This window comes from Micromys minutus (genome assembly GCF_963924665.1).
Source record: "Micromys minutus genome assembly, chromosome: 15".
NCBI classification, from domain to species: domain Eukaryota; kingdom Metazoa; phylum Chordata; class Mammalia; order Rodentia; family Muridae; genus Micromys; species Micromys minutus.
The window spans coordinates 51,112,013-51,127,191 of record NC_137984.1 but is presented as its reverse complement, the minus strand read 5'-3'; the positions used below and the strand labels follow the sequence as shown (position 1 = coordinate 51,127,191).

Genomic DNA, 15,179 nt, shown 5'->3' with positions numbered 1-15,179 from the left:
CTTATATAAGATCCTGAGGTTGAGCCCTCAAAGCGCAAAATAAAAAAGAGGGGTAGTTATGCAGAGTGTAGTATGGAATAGGTTTTATACAAACCTGTTACAGAAGAGTGTGGTGTAGACTAATTCCCATGGTCATGATTCATGATCCTGAGTTGGGTGTGCACTGAATTTAACTTCCTAAATCTGGGGTTGTGTTCCCTAGGTTGCCTTGGGCCGAGAATGGTACATACACACCATCTATACAGTAAAGTCAAAGGACAGCTCCCATCGAGGCATTGGCAAGAGGAGCCTGGACTTCCAGTATCACTCTGTGGTACATCATGGACCAGCCCAGGCAGCTACCAAGAGCTGGCAGAAGAGAGCAGTCAGAAGCGCGCCCTCGCTTGCAGGAGAAATCGGTGCTGAGAACAACCGGGGAACAAATATCCAGCACATCTCCCTGGACCGCCGTGGCAAGAGGCAGGTCCCCCACGGAAGAATTCCTCCTGACGGCATCCTGCCCTGGGAGCTCAACAGTCCTGGCTCTGAAGTGAGCCTCGTCACTATCCTGGGAGGCATTGCTGTGGGCTTGCTCACTGTCTGCCTGGCTGTGGCGGTGGCCGTCATGTGCAGGAACAAGAGTGTCAAGGACAAGGGTGCTCCAAAGGGCTCTGGAAGCTCTGAGCCCATGATGTCCCCGCAGGGCCACTGCAGTGACAGCTCAGAGGTGTGATGACCTTCTCTTCCTGTGCCTCATACCACGGGCAACCCCTCCCTCCCCCGACTAATTGGGAGCAGCAATGGACTAAGAATTTTCTGTGACAAAGGTGCTAAGAGCCCCTGGCTGAATCTAAGGACAAATTCAGGCCACATCTTTCCTGCTGCCCAGAAGGCATCCAGGATGCTTACATAGAAGCCTTGGTGGACTGGCAGGGGAGGTGCTTCATGTTTTAGGCATTAGGGGGTGGTGAACCTACTCAGAGGTGCTCAAATGTGCTCAAGAAGTGGCAAGTCTGAGAGAAGATGGCTGTCACTCTATTGCATTAGTGTGAACTTTGAAGGTGCTGTTACCATGTGTTTATTCTTTGTGTATCCGAAAGGTTTAAATTGGTAGTATCTAAGAGTAGCAAACACACTGTAATGACAAGTTTTCTAATCCGTGAAGACAGTATGAAGTCACGACCAGGGCTAGCTTGACCCATGAATCACCTCTTACTGATGGGAAAACAGAAGGAATGAGTAGAAAAAGAGGAAGACTTGTTCGAATCTGAATTGTTTCTCATTTCTCTCAGACTTCCTTCATCTTCTGAGCTCGTTTAACATTAACTTAAGCCAAAGAATATATTAATTCTGGAAGCGAATTTTAAGAGATTGATGTCTTCGGTATATATTAGCAGCCTTGATTGGCCTCACTGCTTCCCAGCCTTGGTGTGGAGGGAGAGAGTTGTAGACATGCCGACAAAGAGATGCCGTAGAGTTACCTTTGCCACAGGACAATGTTCTCAAGAACTGAGCCTAGGTGTCCGCAGTATTGAACCCATAAATGATGAGAGACATCTTTACCAATGGTGAAGGGTGAGAGGGGTATTTATTAGCATGCTTTGTACAACCAGAAGGAATGCCTCTCGGGCCTGCTTTCTAGAACAGTGACGGCAGTAACAGCCACACAATAGCCAGACTGGCCTGTATTAGCCACAGGAAGTTGTATTAGGCTAAAATCTGTTCTGAATAACGGGAATCTCTATACTTGTCAGTCCTGAAATTATCTTGGAGGTGGCCGAGCTGTCAATCATCCTCTTTAGTGATCTAGGAAGAGGACATGTCTGGCCTCATTCAGCGAGCCGGTGCTATGAGGTTCCCCTTTGGGACCTTATCTGTGGTTTGTCACTGATTATTCACTGTTAAAGCTTCCTCCGTGTTGCCTCTCGCTTCAGAAGAGTGTCTGGTGCCTCTTCCCTTCCCACACAGTCTTTGCAGAGATGAGGTAGCATCTCCTCCTGCCGAGGAGCTCAGCGAGGCCTGTCTGCAGCACAGAGGTCCCTGGAGGACTCACAGGGCAGAAAGCATTGTCAGTGCAGGGGTCCGCTCATCAGCTGGGACAGTCACTATCATCCTTTCTTTGTTTTACCTCCAGCAGATGCTCAGCTCCATGTTTGGCTACCTCATGATGCCAGCAGTATAGGAACTTTCACGCCTTAGCTCAATCGCTGAAGACAGAGCGACTGTTCTCAACTAGCTTTCTGTTTCTAACAGCTGAGAGCCCAAGGCTGACTCCCATGGCCTTCTGGTCAGGAAGTGAACAGAACAAAAGGCACATTATCCTGTGTCTTAGCCAGGCAGCTTCTATGTCTGTACAAGTTTCTATTGGAGCTATCCTCTATACATTAGATAGTATACTAAGTACAAAACACACCTATCCTCCCCCAATAGAAAATGTCAGTATTCCTTTTCCTTCTCCCTCCCCACCTGTTTTCCTCCTCTTCTTTTACTGGTATTTTTTTTCATAATTTTAAAAGTATCTATTTACTAAATATGTGGCTTAAAATACAGTAATTGTTTTAAAAGTCCTTTCAATAAGAAAAAAATGTTTTTTTAATAAAGTAAGTCTTTGTTTTCAGTATTTTGGTTTTTTTTAATAATCTGATATTTTGAAAACAAATACATGAAGTAATTTCCCATAGAAAATCAATTATAGTTCTTGATTTCCTCCAAGTCTCCTGATACAGACTAGCATTTGGTTGACATTACAACATTCAGTAAAATCTAAAAGCAAAAACAAATGTTTCCATGAGTGGCTCTCCTACACATATAAGCAAGGAAACATTAAAACACATGAGTAACGGGGCTGAAGCAATGGCTCCACTGGGAACTTTGCTCAGTACAGTGTTCAGTCCTGGGGATGGCACCCAAGATTCACATTTCCTCTTCCCCACAGTCACGCCTTCCTTTATTTTTTTTTTCATCTCGAACAATCAACACACTTTCTGTATTTCACTGTAACCATGTGTGCTAATTTAACATTATCTTAACACCAACATGGTGACCCGTGAGTGTGACAGGTTGAAATTAGACCCTTGGCAGCTATGGCATCCCTTCCAGATCCTAGGGATTTTAGTGATTGCGGATGTTCCTTCAGGCCCTGTCTCCAATCTGCACCACACACCTCTTTGTTGTCTTCAAAGAGATAAACTTAAATGTGCTTTTGTCTATATGTAAATCCATGAGACCGTTGCTCATAATTACCATATACTTTCTTTTGTTTATGCTCTCTGAAGAACAAAATCTGGTTTTACTCTGGCCCAGATAGGCTTCAAAGTCACTCTGAAACCACAGATGCCTCAAGTTTGTGACATTCCTCCTGCCTCAGCCTCTCAAGCACCGACTTTCACTTATATTTTTCATCATTGTTTCAATTTCTTAACGTTTTGACTTGATGCAGTTTAGCCCAGAATGGCTGTCGCTCTGGCTGGCCTTGAACTTTCTGTCTTCCTGCCTCAGTCTCCCACATCAAGAGGGTCCCAGGCCTGAACCAGCACTGACTCTTGATCCTCCGTTCTGCCACGGGCAGCTGGTAATCACGAAAGGCTGTCTTTGGAGGGAGGTGAATAGAGTGTCTTCTAGACACGACGATGGTTGTATGTGACCCTGTCCCACAATGAAACTTCTTAGAACATCAGCATTAGATTCCACTCTTTTAAACCTCAATGATAATAGCAAACCCCATTTAAGCAAAGACTAGTATGAAGACTGCTGCCCTCCACCGTCAGCCTGGCATTGGTAAGGACTCCGTGTGTGTTCAGGATCAAGGAAGCTCCTGTGAGCAGCAAAGACTTTTATCAAGCCACCTTACTGTAAATGTTTTCCCACCACAGCAGTTTCAGGGTTAACATTTAAACACTTGTAAAGCCAGGTGTGGTGGCTCATACCTTTAATCTCAGCACTCAGGAGGCAGAGGCGAACAGATCTTTATGAGTTTAGACTAGCCATGTCTCCACAGTGAGTTTCAGAACAGCCAGGGCTAGGTAGACAGATACTGTCACAAAAATAAAATAAAATAATAATAATAACTTAATATAAAAATGTCTGGGTGTGGTGGTGCATGCTCTTAATCTTAATGCCAAGAGCAGGAGACAGCAGCAGGTGGTTCTGCATGGTGTATTTCAGGTCAGCCAGAGCAATAGAGAAGGAATCTGTCTCAAAACCAAACCAAACAGCCTTTTCTTACACATCAGTGTTGCGAGTCTAACTGTTTTGGGAAGGAAGATCATGAAAGGACAATCTGAGAATTAAATGCAGAATCACAATTTGCATTTTTAAAACTTTTTATTTGTTTATGAATTTCACATGTACCCCAATCTCCCCCTCTTCTTGAGCCCCTCCTCCATCCTTGCATCCTCTCCCCAACAGAAACAAACAATCTCCTGGGGAAGCTGTCTCGTATCAGTGTGCCTCATGGTATACTCTTTTGTTTACATTTCTTTTCTTGCAAATGGTCATTACAAGGAGTCGTTTGGCTGAGGCCTCTGGCTTCTGCTACACTATCATTAGTGGAACCTCACTGAGACTCCTCTTGGGTATTCTGTTGTTGCCCTGTATCATGGAGATCCTGTAGTTTCGGATCTATAGGACCGGCCCCTTCACAGTCTCCAGCAGTTCATTTATAGGGTGGATTTGGGATTGGCCAATGCATGCCCTGGATCTGGGCCTGGGAAGTCTTGAACTGGTGAATCCTCCAGCTCTCCCAATTCTCCTGCCCTCAGGGCCAGCTCCACTGTGCTGCCCAGAAGAGGTGTAGAGCCTTCTCTCCCCAGTGCTAGAGCAGGTGAGGGGCAGGACCAGGTCTCCTGCCATGATCCCAGGATCAGCTCTCCCATCCTCCTCTCTGCAGCCTACTGACATACAGGTGGCACAGAAGCCACACCTACAGTGCCTCTAGGAACAACCATAGTTTGACTTTAAAGAGCTGCATAGTTTATTTTGAAAAAAAAAATGTATTTAACATTGGTATGGAAATAAGTTCAGTAGTTTGATAGGGAAAATAAAAAGAGAGAATATTGTAATTCTATAAATGCTTTACAAATTGGAAAGCCTTTGAACTGTCCGACCTTGGAAGACACCACATGAGCATCTTTTTGCATCCTTTTCTAATCATGACAGCTTCAATGAAAGGAAGCATGCAAAGAGTTTTCACCAAGTTACTATGAATGAATGGGGTACAAACGCCTACCTGCTTACCAGCCCTCAGCTGTGTATAATTTGGAAGAAAACTTCTGCAGCTATTACAATACTCACACATGCATACACATAAAAGAGAACCTCAACTCTGGATAGAGAACATGCGTAGTTCCCATGGTAATAACATGAGTGATTTTCAAGATTAACACAAAGGTCATAGGGGTCTCTGGTGCTGGTTGAAAGGTTAATATATTTCCTTGAGTCATTTTCCTAGAATTGATCTAAGACTGCAAAGTAACAACAGACATTTCAGGACAGGGACGTCAGTTCACCGCCACCCTACTGTGTCCCCCTTTGCTATCAAAGGAGGACAGGTTTGTAGGGTTGAGTGGCTACTTCTACTTTGATAAAGTAGACATTTATAGTAGGGTATGTTTTCCTCCCTTTTCCACGAAAAGACCACATAGGTGTCAGAGAGCAAGAGAACTGATCCCCTGACAAGAGTGGGTGAAACAATGCACACTGTTGTGAGTCCCTTGGTTGCTGAAGAGCTGAACTTTCTCCATTTTCCTGTCATGGCATACACATAATTTCCTGTCATTCACATGTTTGCTCAGGGTTTTGCTTTGTTAAACACCAGCAAGAAACTATTCCGCACTCCTCCACTGCTGGTGGGGTTGTAAGCTGGTACAACCACTTTGGAACTCAGTCTGCCAGTTCCTCAGAAAATTGGATATAGTTCTACCTGAGGACCCAGTTATTCCACTTCTGGGCATATACCCCAAAGATACTCTAACATACAATAAGGACACATGCACCACCATGTTCATAGCAGTCTTTTTTATAATAGCCAGAAGGCTGGAAAGAACCCAGATGTCCTTCAGTAGATGAATAGATACAGAAATTGTGGTATATTTACACAGTGGAGTACTACTCAGCTACTAGAAACAATGCCTTCATGAAATTCCTAGGGAAATGGATATATCTGGAGACTATCATCCTGAGTGAGGTAACCCAGTCACAAAAGAACAGACATAATATGCAGTCACTAATAATTGGATACTAGCCCCAGAAAGCTCTGAACACCCCAGAAACAACTCACAGACTATATGAAGCTCAAGAAAAGAAAGGCCAAAAAGTGGAAGCCTAGGTCCTTCTTAGAAAAAAAAAAAAAAGCAACAAGTGTATAGCACCCACTCAGAGCTCAGAGTGGGGTACACCTAGTCCTTAAATCATTAATAACTCAAGAGCTAAGAAGATAGCCTTGTGGCAATTTTTGGTATTTAAAAATCATTATGTTCAATCTATACACACCAAGAAAACTTGGACTATTTTCATGTTACGTTTTGTTTTACATGTACTTTATGCTATGGTAACTAGAAGGTTTTCAATGCATACTATCAAACCTTTAAAAAAACCAAGTGCTGACAGAAATATATTTATATAGTTTTGTTCCAAAATGCTCTTTAAAAAAGAAAAAAGAAAGAAACTGTTCCAGTACTGACATACTGTCCCTGCCTCCCCTGTTCCTCTTTCTCTACCACAGTGGACAAGGTTTTCTCTGGAGGACTTTTGGCATCAGCCTGTGTTTCTTTGTGAAACCTTTACCATTTCAGCAGGTAGTGCACATTCCCATCCACCGTCAATGCCTCCCGAGAGTATATTGTAACCTTCCTCAATACGACATTAAAGGCTTATCAAGAAAGAGAAAACAAAAACAAAAACGTTCTGCCAAAGAAAAGGATCATATTCAATGACTAGGATGGCCATGTACACCTCATTTTATTGTCTCAAGATAAGCTAAACTCTGTCAACACAGTATTTAAAAGGCCCTTGAAGACATCTCTGACAATAAAAGCCAAAGACCAAAATTCATTAGAATAATCGAATATTTTGCAATGAGATCAGCAGCCAAGAGACTGGTACAATATCGACAGCATTGAGTCTTTAGAGTTCAAATCATTACATAGCCAGTGCTCATCCGCTGTTAGCCAGATGGTGCCTGCTCTGGCAGTGTGACTGCTTCAACAGCCCAGAGGAGCTCTACACGGATTTATTCTCTCCACTGCCTGGATACTCCCCAGTGTCAGCACTGTGCCTTAGGAGAGACAGGAGAACAGGAGCTAGATATTTAGATAGATAGATAGATAGATAGATAGATAGATAGATAGATAGATAGATAGATAGATAGACAGATAGATAAGAGATAAAGAAAGTGAATTTTCAACTAACTAAAATAGCATATAATAAGAATGGCTTACAATGTACAAAGTTGATCTTGGATTAAAATTAAAGATAAGTTTGTAAGGTAGATCACATTATCACAAATAGTGCACAGTGGTCTTTTCTTGTGGCAGGAGTTTAAGGTTCTAACTAGGTGGTATTTAAGCCCATTGTTGTATTTAAAAAAAAAAAAAAAAAACTACTCTAGACAAGGAACATGGGTCTTATAATTGTATTAAGAAATTCCTTTCCCCACAGATGCCTTTCAGCACATTAGCAAACACGTATTATTATTAGCAAACACTGAGTGGCACATCTGTTTCATGGAATTATTTGCAGAATTTCACAGCCTTTTCTGTTTCCCATGGGATGCTTCAGAGACCAATGGGGCCTCACTGTCTTGTATTTGCTAAGGTACTGCATATTTGCTGGATAGAAACATTTAATTCTTAGATGTATAATTATACAAGCAGCTTGGCATCATTCATTCCTAAATCTGTGTCTTAAACACTTGTCATATAACCACACGTTTTCCTCTGAATTATATAGTGATTGATATAAATAAAAGTCCTTATAAATATGTGTGTTTAGATGAGCAGTTTATCATGATGTGCTTGTGTAGTTTTTTGTTTGTACTAAAGTGATAATCTCCTGAGGGCTGCTAAGGATAACTTCCGGTTCTGGAGCCGAGCTCACACATGCCCCTGGGTGGGTATGTTACTTCCACTGTCCTTCCGATACAAGAAGTAAACCTGCTCCATGTCTCGGGAGGATACTCTCACAGGCCTGTCCACCACCTGCAGAGGGGCAGATATGACAGAAGGCCGAGCCTGGCGACATATATTTTTCAATGAAACACGTTTGAACTCACTGCTCCTTTGTCGATAGGAGCAGGTTTAGACCCTGATATGATTAGGAAACCTGGCCTAGCATCTCTGATGAGGATGAATCCACCCTTCTGGTCTTTACTACCAAGGTAGACTGGTTATCCTAGTCCTGACCTCACATAAGTCAGTGGTAATTCTGCTAGGGCAGATAAATCCAAGAGAAGAGAATTTCTGGCCTGACCTTAACATTTTAGTTGTGAAGAGCCAACCCCTTGCTAAGGAATCGCTCTGGGTGAAATATCCTTTAATCTGACACTAGTTTCCCTTCCCAGAACCTGCTCCCCACGGCCTCCCAGTGCAGAAGTTTATGGGCCACATAAGTAAGTCATTGGTTTGCCTACTTTTTGAAGTACTTAGGAAAACGCAACTTATTACCCTTCTGTTTCTTTTCTAAGCATGTTTTTCTTCTTTTAGCTTCTCGCCAACTTTTCTGACTTCCTTGCTTTCTAGAACCACGCTCCGTGCCATGTGAACGCCTGATTGCTGTGTGTCTAACTCCCATGCCAACTTAAATGGCAAGGGCTTCTCGGTTCTCCACCCCTTCTCTGGGCAGCAACTGAAATTTACAGTTTGCCTGCTCTGGAATCTTTCTTATAAACTCTAGTAAAATTATCCTCCATTTTAAAATTATTTTATTAACGAGACCAAGAATCCCTGAAGGAGACCGCAATTTACTTTGTATCAATTAGGTTAGGTTCTTTTTTACACCACGAAGTCACCATTATTTACTAATAAAAGAATCCCAAGCATATCCTACTTCAGATACCATAGTGCGATCCCAAGAAAAGGGAACAACAGGGTAAAGAAGGTGAAACAGAAGAAAAAGAATTCACTGCTTTGTCCAAAGACTTTCAACGTTGTAAAGATGATGGACAAAAACGGCCATGTGGTATCCGGAAAGATACAGTGTGCACCGAAAGCACTCGGGTCCAATCAGGCTTCCAGAAAGAAAGAACAGCAATCGGCCTTTGCAGTGGGAAATGTCGGGGCCACAGGGCCTTCAGGAAGTCATGGGGCGAGGACCAGAGAGAGGCAAGAACCCAGAACCACCAAGCATACACACACTGGGAAATGTGATCCTCCTTAAGAGTCACTCCAAAGACTCCCATGTTTAAGAAAAAAGCCAAGACACACCAAGCAAGAGAAGAAACCAACTGATGGGGCAGGAGGGTGAAATGCGCATGTGCCAGCTCCGCCTCCCTTCAACCAAGCCGGAATACTGTCTTATCAGAAGCTTGCCGGTGGTCTTTGACAATCTCTGCCCCCTCTCACAACTCAAAAGTGTATTTCAGCATAAGGTGCCACTCACAATGTAAACATGACAAGCTTCAAAGCAGAAACAAACAAAGCACAAAACTTTTAAACAATGGAAGATTATACAGGAAGTTGAGCAGGACAGAGGCATATCCAGGATCATTACCTGGGAAGAGATCTTTAAGGGAGCATGTGCAAAAAGAAGAGTTCAAACTATTTATCCAGCCTTTTCTTAACCCTTCCAATGGGTTGTAGCTGAACCCAATTAAGGTTACTGGCCTTGCCTCGATACCCGTCCCTGTCTTCTGGGTTCCCAAATGAAACACACACACACACACACACACACACACACACACACACACGCACGCACGCACGCACGCACGCACGCACGCACATACACACATTCGCGTGCAGCCTTTATCTTTGGGGCCACTACCTAACTTCCACATGGCTGATGTGCACCTCCGACATTCCCGAGTTATTACTTATTAAAATCTACATTCTATCTTTGTTACCCCGGACCCAGACCTCCAGCCCCTCGGCTGCGTTCCCCGGCACCTATGTGAAGGACTATCTCTGTGTCCCCCCTCTCAGGCCTGGTGTCTCTCTTCCTTCCCCGGCACTGCGGCTTCCTCTCTTCCTGCTCCTTCCTCAGTCCCTTGTCCAGAAACCCTAAAATCCGACCTCTGTCTCTCTGCCCAACCATTAGCTGCTGGCAACCTTATTTACCAATCAAAACCAACTGGGGCCATCTTCCGTGGGGACGTTTTGAATTCTCATGCAGCTTGGGGGACCAAATGAACATAATACAAATCGCTTTAGACCAAATCCACAACAATAGGTGACCGTTGACTTAACTGGACTTAAAACTCCCTAGGACACACGCCACACTGCTGAATACGTCAGTGAGGGTTTTTCCAGAGAACAGGTATTTTTCTGAGAGCCACCCCGGATGTGGGCAGCACTATGCCATTGTCTAGAAGCTCAGGCACTCAGGCATTCATCTGGCTTCCCAGCTGCTGGCTCTTGTTCCACTGCCTGTCTTTAAGCAGCCAAATCCAAACCCCCTCTTTCTTCCCCGGGCTGTCAGGTATTTGGAAATAGTCAGGAGAAATGTAACAACTACAGGATGGAAACTGTTGCACAATTTGTCTCACAGCTGTTCTTCTGGCCCCCTGCAGACACAGCTGCCTTAATGGTTGTGCCCACCCGTGGGCCCCTTACACACTGTGAGCACCAGGTGGATGGCTAGCTTAGCGGCTGTGCTGGGCTGCAAAGAAGGGTTCAGCCCAGCCCAGGAAGCTGGGGGCTGAGGGGCAGGGGATGCAAGCCAAACTCAGAAGTTGCTTTCACATTTAACCACACCGGGCTTTCTTGTATGAGCGTACAGCTTGCTACCTGAGAGTCAGAAAAATTCAGATTTCACACAACACTGACTTTATGTGCACGCACCTGTTTGTTTCTTACCTGGTGTGGTCCTTGACTATTCCCCTAGAATGAGAAATGCGTTCCCACTCTCTCATCTTCCTTTTGGTTTGTTTGTGTGCGACCTCACTCCCCTACTGGCGACTGACCTAGGGCCACATACATACCAGGCAAGTGCTCTAGCACCAAGATAATTTTCTCAATGACCCAGCCCCACTTCGGATGCATCTGTGTGCCTCTGTTCAATTCTTTGGGGTCCCAGAACCCTAATATCAGATGGCAATTGGTGAGACAATTGAATCACGTGACATGGGTTCTTTGCCCCTCTTGAATATTGACACAATGACTGACTGCAAACAAGTCCTGCTTCACAGCTAAGAGATGTTATTTACAGTCCCCCCCCCCCCCCAGAGCCTTGGCCCAGTCTCTGTGGCTGAGGGTGGGGACATGTTAGAACATCATCCTTGGTGGTCTATGATCCAAGATTCAGCCTCTTTATAGTCAAGCAGTTTATTTATCTCCAGGGGGTGTCTTTGTTATTCAGCCTTCAGTAAAAGCAAACGTTATAAATGTACTAAAGAAATAATCACCATTAATGTTAAGAGGCGGAGTCACTTGAAGTTGTCTTGTCTTGTTTCAAGGCAGGATCTCACTATGTAGCTTTGGCTGCCCTGGAACTTTCAAGTCTCAGAGATCCTCCTGACTCTCTGCCTCTAGAGTGCTGGGATTAAAGAACAAATCTATATCGCCAGCTCCAAGCCAGCCAGAATGACATAGTACACACCAAGACTAAATACATGGAAAAGCAAAATAGAAGAAAATATATCTAATTTTTCAAAACGTATCCCAGAAGAAAAACCACGCCTTAGCAATGAAGTAAACTCTATTAAAGCAATTTTAAAAATCACGTTCACTTTCTATGACTTTTTTTAAATTTGCAATAAGTTGTTGGAGCTAGGGAAAGATTACAAACAGATCTTAATCACTGTGGCTCTTGGGACTTGCAGAGTGAAAACATGCAATTCACAGACCGACCTCCCCAGTGGCTGCAAAGGTCTTACAAGTAACCAAATTACCCTGTGGTCTCCTGCCTTGTGCCTCTGGCCCTGACAAATGTGTGAGTGTGCTGAGCAGGGCGAACACTTTAACAGGACATTGAGGGTGTCAAGAGAGCTGGGCCTGAGCTGGTACCTTTGCCCTCGCTGCTGTTATGCTGCGGCTGGGTTCTGTTCTCTACGTTCGGATCGGTCCTAACTTTCAGCCTTGAGTTCTCTTACTTGAACTAGAGCAAGTCATTTTATTGGAACAGAGAAGCAGATGCTTAGCACAAATGCAGTATCTGTTCCTCTTTACAAATGACCTAGGGTCCTTCTCCATGGAAGCTTAAATTCTAAAGTTCTTATCACAGTCACCTAGAATCTCCGTCCCTCCTGAGAGAGTCCCTGTTGATAGTCAGGGACAACCACTAACTAATTACATATGAATATTGAATATTGGTTATGCCTTTAAATAAATGTAGTGCAGGGCTCTCGATTTTGTTTTTATTTGTGCAGTTTCTATGTCTCTCTCTTTCTGGAAATTCTGCTAGCCGTGGAGTTACTGTAGCTTTCATGGTGCGCGTGCACATGTGGTGTGTGTGTGTGTGTGTGTGTGTGAGTGTGTGTGTGTGTGTGTGTGTGTGTATGTGTGTGTGTGTGTGTGTGTGTGTGTGTGTGTGTCTAATGGCTGACTTCTTCATGGTACAGAAAGGCCTTTCTAAGCAGCAGGAGGTTACTTGGAAGACCTCAGGCTTTAGCGGTGACCTTCTTATTGTTGTCATAGCTGATGCCACCAATGCCCTCAAGTATGTTCATAGGCAGGGGAAACACAATGGTGGAATTCTTCTCCGTGGCCACCGTGGTCAAGGTCTGTAGGTACCGCAGCTGGAGGGCGACTGGGGACTCGGCCAGCACCATGGAAGCTGACTTCAGAGACTTAGAAGCGTTCATTTCTCCCTCGGCTGCCAGAACCTAAAATGAGAGAAGCAGGGGTTGACAGCTGCAAGGTATCTGTAGCTTTCTTTTTCCGAGCTCATGTCCCCAATTTGTCACCTGTGTTTAACCCTGCTTACTTTCTTGGCAAAGACAAGATTTTCCACATCCTAGAAGAGTTGAGAAGATTCAAATGTTTCACAGATCGAGTGAGCTGTGCTGGTTAGCTGGTGGTTTTGTTTTGGTTTGATTTGGTCGTTTGTTTGTCTACTTGAGGGAACCTTAATTTCTGGATTGCTGCCATTAAATTGCCCATGTGCAAGTCTGTGGGGCTTTTCAATTATTAGTAATGATTGACATGGGGGCCACCCTCTGTGGGCAGGGCCATCACTGAGCGGATGGTCCTGGCTGTGTAAAAAGCAAGCCATGAGGAACGAGCAAGAGAGCAGCACTCCTCCACAGCCTCAGGTTGGCTTCCGCTGTGGTCCTTTATCACACCAACAGAGAAGTAGACTAGGACACTAGGGATAAATACTTTGCAAATTATTAGTCATCAAATTTGATTTTCAAACAGATAAATGCAGTGTCATTTGAGCAAATGAAGATTTGACCATCTAACCTGGGAATGTACTTGAGGCCCCTTGGGATTTCATTATTTGTTTATATTTATTTTTTGGAGGAATCCAAACCTCAAAGTCTCCTTGAACTGTTTTTGTTGTTGCTGTTGCAAAATAACATATTTTATATAACTATCATTGTTGTTGATATTATTGTGTGTGTGTGTTGTTGTTATTATTATGTTTGTGTGTGTGTGTGAGTGAGTTGCAGGCACACCACAACATGCGCATGGATGTCTGAGACCCCGTACAGTGGGTTACAGGGCTCCATCCCAGGTGGTCAGGTTTGCACGGCACGTGCTTTTCCCTGCGGAGTCATCTCCCTGCCTCTCTTGGTCTGTTGCTGAGTTAGTCTCATTTGTATGGTGCCAGAGTTGTTTCTATTTTCTCAGACTTTGATCATATCAGCAATGAGCCCTAGCCCGATAATTTTCCCTGGGACCCTCTCTTCTGACTGCTCTTCTAAATTCTGAGATAACCTAAGAGGAACTCTGGCCAGAGCTCAACTGACCCATCTGTGGGTACTTGCTTTTCATGGGCCACAGGAATCGCTAGTCAGCAGACAGAGAAGATGGGGCTGAGGAAGGAGCAGAGAGAAAGCAGGTGGGTTTCCTATAAGTAACACCTGGAGATTTCTAGTCTCTCACACTTCAATCAATATACACAGAAACAAAGGAGACAGCAGATTCTAGAACATTTGGTGCCAAGCTGAGTTTCACACGTTCAAATCCCAACCCACCTTGTATTTAGTCATTCTTTTAAATTCAGTAACAGTGATCATGCTCAATTAGCAATGCTTAAGACTTAAGCACCAGGTTGGTCATTTCTGAAATGTCAGTTTTAAAATGATGGTGGTTCTCAGATGGCCCTGGGCTCTGCTTCAAGGGATCCAAAATGCCTTCTCCAGAAACCAGTGGCCATGTTTTGTCCACATGTTGCTGAAGATGCCACTACCAAGCTTCCTCAGGGGACACAAGCTGCTCACTGTCTTTTAGAGAATTTCTCAGGAAAGATAAATCTGTGGACAGAACCTCTTTGGAACAGTAATTGGGATTCTATTCTTCCTTCAGATTCATTCTAGTTCCCTTCATGCTAACAGCATTTCTTTCTTACCTTGGCTCTGGCTTCCCGGGTAGCCTCAGCCTCAGCTGCCATGGACCTTTGTAGCTGCACAGGAATCCGGACATCTTTGATTTCCACCCTGGCCACTCGGATTCCCCATAACTCGGTAGCATCATCAAGCAAGGTCTGTTTCCAGAAGAAAGGGCGTTGATCAGAAGACATGTGACTTGACCCCAGTGCCTGGTATGTTTGGGGAGGCTGCCTTTTCTGAGCTCATTGATCACATTAGAAATTGAAGTGGATCTCCTGAAGGCTTCATGTACAAATCTAGAGCTGAGGGGGTGTGGCTCTGTTGGTGGAGAACTTGCATATCAAGCAAAAAGCCTTGGGTTTGATTTCCAGGCTTATGCCTGCAGTCGCAGCACTCGGAAGGCAGAGGCAGGAGAATCACAAGTTCAAGGCCATCCTCAGTTATATGGGGACATTCAAGGCTCATTTGGGATACATGAGATTGGGTCTAAAGAGAAAACTCTTATACACAAGATTTTGACATAACACATATTGGTCAACTGTAAGAGTTCACCCTA

The 15,179-nt window shown here is 44.2% G+C and overlaps 2 protein-coding genes across 3 annotated transcripts in view; one reads left to right on the top strand and one right to left on the bottom strand.

The window, feature by feature from the left end:
* FREM2 (FRAS1 related extracellular matrix 2) overlaps positions 1-2,124 on the top strand; it is a gene marked incomplete at its 5' end in the record, with an annotated part of 139,680 nt that extends 137,556 nt beyond the window's left edge. Inside the window, one exon of the mRNA XM_080929574.1 lies at positions 203-2,124. Within this exon, the coding sequence (XP_080785700.1) occupies positions 203-712 (510 nt within the window). The 3' untranslated portion in view covers positions 713-2,124. The remainder of the gene's footprint in view (positions 1-202) is intronic.
* A 10,603-nt stretch (positions 2,125-12,727) lies between these two features.
* Positions 12,728-15,179, bottom strand: part of STOML3 (stomatin like 3) — a gene marked incomplete at both ends in the record, with an annotated part of 28,945 nt that continues 26,493 nt past the window's right edge. For both annotated transcript variants that reach the window (XM_080929146.1, XM_080929147.1), the window contains 2 exons: positions 12,728-12,952; positions 14,644-14,778. In XM_080929146.1, the coding sequence (XP_080785272.1) occupies positions 12,728-12,952; positions 14,644-14,778 (360 nt within the window). The remainder of the gene's footprint in view (positions 12,953-14,643; positions 14,779-15,179) is intronic.